Source organism: Pyxicephalus adspersus, unplaced genomic scaffold (genome assembly GCF_032062135.1).
Source record: "Pyxicephalus adspersus unplaced genomic scaffold, UCB_Pads_2.0 Sca1332, whole genome shotgun sequence".
In the NCBI taxonomy this organism is placed as follows: Eukaryota; Metazoa; Chordata; class Amphibia; order Anura; family Pyxicephalidae; genus Pyxicephalus; species Pyxicephalus adspersus.
Window position 1 is genome coordinate 1 of NW_027318339.1, and position 6,486 is coordinate 6,486.

The 6,486-nt window shown below is 37.8% G+C and overlaps 1 protein-coding gene across 1 annotated transcript; it reads right to left on the minus strand.

Annotated features, from left to right (window-relative positions):
- Positions 1-12: 12 nt before the first annotated feature.
- Positions 13-3,194, minus strand: LOC140321205 (retinol dehydrogenase 7-like). The gene is made up of 3 exons (XM_072398052.1): positions 3,111-3,194; positions 1,049-1,423; positions 13-665 (listed from the first exon to the last, which is right to left on the minus strand). The coding sequence occupies exons 2-3, from the start codon at positions 1,359-1,361 to the stop codon at positions 406-408; spliced, it is 573 nt and encodes a 190-aa protein (XP_072254153.1). The 5' UTR covers positions 1,362-1,423; positions 3,111-3,194; the 3' UTR covers positions 13-405.
- Positions 3,195-6,486: the final 3,292 nt, after the last annotated feature.

Genomic DNA, 6,486 nt, shown 5'->3' on the forward strand with positions numbered 1-6,486 from the left:
AGAGAACTCTCTTCCAATTATTTACTTTGAGATCATTACAAAGAACAAGAAGTCACTCTGGAGTCTGGAGGAAAATAATTTTAAACTCTGGATAAGAAAGGGAATCTTCACTGTAAGGTCTGTGAAAATGTGGAATCGACTCCCTCAGGAAGTAGTTTCAGCAACTTCTGTAGATTGCTTTCAGAAAATGCTGAATGCTTTTCTAGAAGCACAGATTTTAACTGGGTAATAAGGTTTTAAAGTAAAGATAACAGAGACTGTTGATCCAGGGAACATTGCCCCTGTTGAAGCAATTTGTACCAGGGTTTTTTTTTGCCTTCCTCTTCCATAGGGTTGTATATTTTTTCCCTAGTGGTTGAACTTAATGGACTTTTTTCAAACTAATCTACTATGTAACTATGTAACTCACCGTAAACTGTCTGAGAAAGCCTCCAGGGCAAACTTTGATGGGCTATATCCCCCACCAATAACAGCCAATCGACCTGCACCACTGGATACAACAACAATGCGTCCCCGAGCTTTTCTGACAAGAGGCAGCAAATGCAAAGTGACATCAACTGTACCAAGCAGATTCACATTCAGGACTTTGGCGAATTCTTCTTTTGTGTGCCACTCATTGAGACCAAATGTACCAATTCCAGCATTGTTCACTAATCCCCAAAGACCTTTAATGGAGAATCAGCACTAATAATACTCAAATAAAATAAAAACAGTTTTAAAAACCCTTGTGCATCTACATATTTCAACTATTTTCTAAAAGGCTGACCTATTATGACAGATAGAGACATACACTTGGAATATATTTTTTTTCCATGAAAAAAAAATTATAATTAGTTGTTACTTATCACTTGATTATCAGACACCCTACCCCTACTTAAAATATGTTTGAGGAAGTAATATTTAAAAATAAGCAGTACATACATATTTTACAGTGTTTGAAACCTGAAATGAATAAAAAAAAATTTTTGTCTACCTTGACATAATTTCATATATTATTATATCATATTAAATTAAAAAGTGATCATTTTTGTGCAAAGTAAAATTTTACCTGCATTTCCAACAATGGATGATACCCACTCAGCAGCAGAGCTCACACATTTGCTGTCAGTGATATCTAAAATAATTGTCACCAGTCTGCTGGAGGTCTCTTTCTTCAGATTTTCAGCACCTGTCTCTGTTAGACAAGTAGCCAGAACCTTCATTCCACGTTTGTCCAGCTGCCTAGCCAGCAAGTTTCCAAATCCAGAATCACATCCAGTGATAAAAACATATTTGTCAGTGAGATTCTCCAGTATCTGACTCTGCCTGTACCATCTGTAAAGAAGGATCAAACCCAACACCCCCAGCAGAAGGAGCCACATGATGCAAGTTTGTTCTTTAGTAAAATAGTTTTATTCCTGGACGCAATGCAGAGACATTCATGCTTTTTTAAATAAAAAGAAACAAAGATAAATTAATACAAAGGTATTGAGGACCTACACATACTGATTGTGATCCCTCAACTTTACTAGCAGATCTTTTTTTGATGTTACTGGTGCAGTCCCAGGTTGCTAAGCACAATGAACAGTCATATAATGCTGCTTATGGGACTTTTCTATATTAAAATGATCAACTTTCTAGGTAACAAAAAGTGCATACACCAGCATTCAAAGTATCAGCTCACCATGCTGTTGCAATTTTGCAAATGTGCATATATAGGCCACGCATGCATAGTACAATACCTCCTGTTGGGTGTTAAAAATGTATTTCTAATCAGCCTTGATATAAGACAACCTAGGCCACCTATAAACAGCCTACAAACAATGTTCCTTCTGAAAGCAAACAAAAATAATAAAACTGTAATCAGAAGCTTGCTGAGCCGATTGGTCTTCCATGAGTGGGTGTCTTAGGATCATTAACATTTCGTTTGAACCCCTGGTGGTTTTTGCTGGCCAAACTGGTTTAGTATTGATGTAGCCCTCTTGGGGGGACAGAGATCTAGGATCTCATACTCATCTCATACTGAATAGTCAACAAACTCAATTCAGCCTGGGACAGTGGTCAATTTTGTGACCTCCTGCACAAGACTACATTATTGATGGACAAAAAAAATGTATTCTGAGCTTGCAAATAGGAATGTTTAAAAGAAAGAACAACTCTGGCTTGTGTGGTTTGAGAGAGAGGATGTTTTCTTTAGCCCCTTTTCCCCTCCTACCCCCTTCCTTTGGTCCCCTTCTTGTAAATCATATTTATCTATATCCTAATGTGCAAATAAACCAATCCCTTAAATGATCTAGTAGTCCTACTAATGATCTAGTAGCAGTACTTCATTAAAACTAAGGCACCTCAAACAAGGTAGATTTTATACCTTTCAATATCATGAATATGATCACAATAGATAGTAGAACAGGTGGGAGTCAGATCCCTTTATATTTTGAACAATAGTCTTGGCAAAGGTTTATTTACCATTAACACAAATAGGAATAGACATTTTTATTTTTCATTGTAAAAGAGAAGAGAGGTGGTGGGTAGATGGATGGATGGTTAATGAGTGATTAGCAGCTGCCTGTAAATATAGATAAATTTAGCTTTTGCAGCTTGCTTCATTGAGAGTCATTTGTTCCATCTTTTTCAGCAATAATCTACTACTCCTGGTTAGTATCGAAGCCATAATAAAATAAAACCCCTTTAAAACCTAATTAGTTGTACAGCCATTGTTTTTTTTTCAGATCACTTAGTTCTAATTGCATCATATAAGTGCGGTGTTATGAATAAAAACCATTACTACTATGTGAATGTCAGTACAATGCATTTTTCTACAGAAAACGTGTAATAATGCCAAGCATTTGCTGTTTCCCGGCTTGTCATTAGGAAATAAGGTCCCTGGAAACCAGTCTAATTCTGCATACAGGGGTACCAGCAGTCATGGGGGATTGCCCTGTTTGTAATATTGGCTTTTACCAAGTATACCACTATGTAACAGTTTTACTCTTCAGGGCAATAAATGCAATTTTAGTGTGCCATTTCTAAATATCATAAACTGTCAATGAAAGGTTTTTGCCACATAGCTAATGAAAGGTCAGGTGAGCTACCTAATTTTAGTGAATAAAAAGTAAAAATCTTACTTTTACCTGTGAAAATGTAAAAGAACAAGGAGGATTCCTGAGTCTTGCTGCTAACGTGGCACCTTCAGCAGGAGTTTGGTTCTGCCTTCCTTCACAAGGAGGAATTATATCCTTGGTTTAGGATCACTAATTGCACAGCACGGAGGGGTGTGGAAGCAGGAAAGTATCAGTGAACTGGTACTTACAAATGAGTACTAACATGTTTAAACTGGGGAAGCACAAAAAGCAAATTGAAAAACAGGTTAAAAATGTATTTTACTTTTTGTTTTGCATTTATTGGCATTGAATAGCCTATGCTTCCGATTGCAGGAACAATGCAATAACAAGCTGAAATCAATTTTTTCTGATGCGGACTTAATGAATTTATTCTGTATAAAAAGGAATCATAAGATATATTATATATAAGGCTTTTGCCTTATAACGACAAACAACTTTTTCACCTACATCTTGTATTTTTCCACATTGTTTCAAAGGATGGGACCTCCGGATTCATTTCAACATACATCAAGCTTGTGACCCACATGTTATTCACACCATTTTGCAAAACTAACGTAAATCTTTTTTATATTTAAAACTTATGAATGTAACAGTTGGTTCTTGGCACTTGACAAAACCCCCACATAGGCATTAATTTATAAAAATAGGTTCCTAGAAAAGAGGTTGACTATTTCTATACTGTGCTAAATGTATTACATTTTATTGGTTAATTTGTAAGGTAGAAACTCAATCCTGGTTTGTTGCTTTTGATTATCCTAATATTTTTGCTGTTATAAACTTATGCATGACATAAAAAATTAAAACAATAGCCATATTTATTTGTTCTCACACGTGTTAATAAATGCTTCATCTATAGCAAGATGTCGCTGTACATTTAGAAGGGTGATATGCTCTGCCAAGATTTGTGGTGTTTAATGTGAGGAAAGACTGAACCCCCAGATGAGTGACAACTATGGAAAAAGAGTGGGTGGAACCAGACACACAACGCACTTATGGTACACTTTTTTTTTAACCCTTTTTGTCTGTTTCCATCTTGCATTTATCTACCTGTACGCTCCTGAGATAGTAAGTTTTTACCCGAACTGTACTTCTTACAAACTTTACTAACACTTTGTATGAATGCTGTATGAGACTGATGGACAGTGTGGTTAAACAGCCTTACTAGGAGTGAAAATTACAAGACATTGTTGCAGTGCAGATGCGCACCTTACCTTGTAGGTATTGTTTTCTGTAGTTTCTGCATTATTTAGGCAATCTAGGAATAGATATTTTATGTGAGAACATTACTAGGTCGATATCTGGAAAGTGGTCTGACTGATAAAGAAACTATATGTGTGGCTGACAGGGATCTGACTCTAAAAGGAAGAGTTGACCCTTGCTTCTGGCACAAAACGCCACCATTCTCTGAATTGAAAGCCATAGGGCAGTGCTGCTGAGAACGGCCTTTTATGAATGCTTTACCTTCTTACCTTATTAGTAGTAGTTACTAATGAGAGATTTGTAACTTTTTAAATACATGAATAACTTTAATAATACAGTCAGTTTGAAAAAATCAGATTGTATAGTAGGAGGTTTTTATGTCATTGTAATCATTCTGACAGTGATAGTAAAATACTTACTCTGGGGAATCTGTAAAGATTCACATACCGGAAAGAAAATTTATCAAACTGTCCACTATAGATGGGACAATCCAGACTTAGTCGGTAATGCTCTTGGCTGTTTGGATGGGTAAAGGCCTGGTCAGTTGCCAGTGCTACTGCTCCAATCACAGCCAAGAAACTGTTGAAAGAAATTGTGTCAGATATGGCCTGCTGGAATCAGTAAAGTCAGACCATGGCAGTCACGTCAAAGTTAAACTTATGCAAAAAGTTATGGAAGGCCTCCAGATTGAACAGAAGTTTCACACACCATATCATCCACAGGAAAAGGATATAATGGGATAATTACGAATAGTCTAATTAAGATTTGTGAACAGACCTAGCTTGCATGGGAAAAAACCATTAGCCCTTGAGTTACATCTATCAGACATACCCGTAGGGGTTCAGAGAAATTGTCACCTTTTGAGATGCTGTTTGGTAAGCCCCTTATGACAGGATTTTTCTTTCCCCAAGAAATGAAGTTGATACACTACTCATTTAAAATGTATATGCAAGAGTTGCATAAACAGTTTACCAAGTTGCATATCCATGTTTTCTCTTCCTTTCCCGATCCAAACTCACTCGAGCATACCCTCTGACTTGGTAATGGATAAGAGGTTCCAGAGGAAAGTCCTTAGGCCAAAGTTTGACGGACCCTTCCCCTTCCAGGTGTTGGTGACTACTCCCACTCGGTAATATGGGAGGGCAAAATTCCCTTGATTCACATCTCCCATTGTAAGAAGGTTTACAAAAGTGTTGGAGAAATTATTATTGTATTGTACAGTTATTGTACTGTGCACATTGGCTGGGTGTTCAGTTGAAGGGTGTATACTGCCATTTCCTCAGAAAACCAAACATTATGGGAGATTAACCCCAGTTCATTTAAGGGCCAGGAAAATACCTATCCCTTATGCATTTCACACTATGGACTCCATCTGAGAGTTATGGTATATTGGCAATAAAACCTGAAGGCTGGAGTTCTTCCTGAATTCATAGAATAGAGTGCAGTCAGAGGAAACTACTCCCTTGATATTTTTTCATGGAATGATTCACAATATTGCAACATTAGCTGTAAATTGTGATTCTTATCTGCTTAAACATGTTACAAATACTGAGGCATCTAATAGAACTAGACATAGAATACACAACATTAGAGGGTTTTTGTAAAATAATGTGTAATAGGTTTAGTCCTGCATGATATTTAAGAGTGTTAAAAAAGAAGTGTTAAAAGATATGCAAAGATATGCAACACTAAAATCACTGGATCACCTTGAGAGGGGTCTCCTGCTCACTGAGCAGGCAGTTAATGGCTTAGATCTGGAGGGTGAAAAGGTTAGTCAGAATGAACATGTAGGGTGTTGGGTTAATGTAGCTAGAGGGAGTGGTAGGGGCACTCAGAAAAGGAAGGCCAGCCCTGTGTTTGAGAACCCCAACATGTTTGCAAAGGTTTGTGAAGATGTGCAGGTGGCAGACCCAGAGGTGGCAACTCTAGATGTTACTGCTACCCCTAACCGCCGGGAGAGCAGCCCATCTAGTAGTGGTGGGGAGAGAAACGCAGGAAGGAAAAGACAAATGGTTGTCATAGAGGAGTCTATGATTAGGAGGACGGATAGAATAGTTTGTCGCCCGGATCCCTTCAACCGAATGTTGCTGTCTGGCTGGTGCCAGGGTTCGGCATGTGGTGGACCGACTGGACAAACTACTGGGAGGGGCTGGACAGGACCCAGCTGTCTTGGTCCATGTTGGAA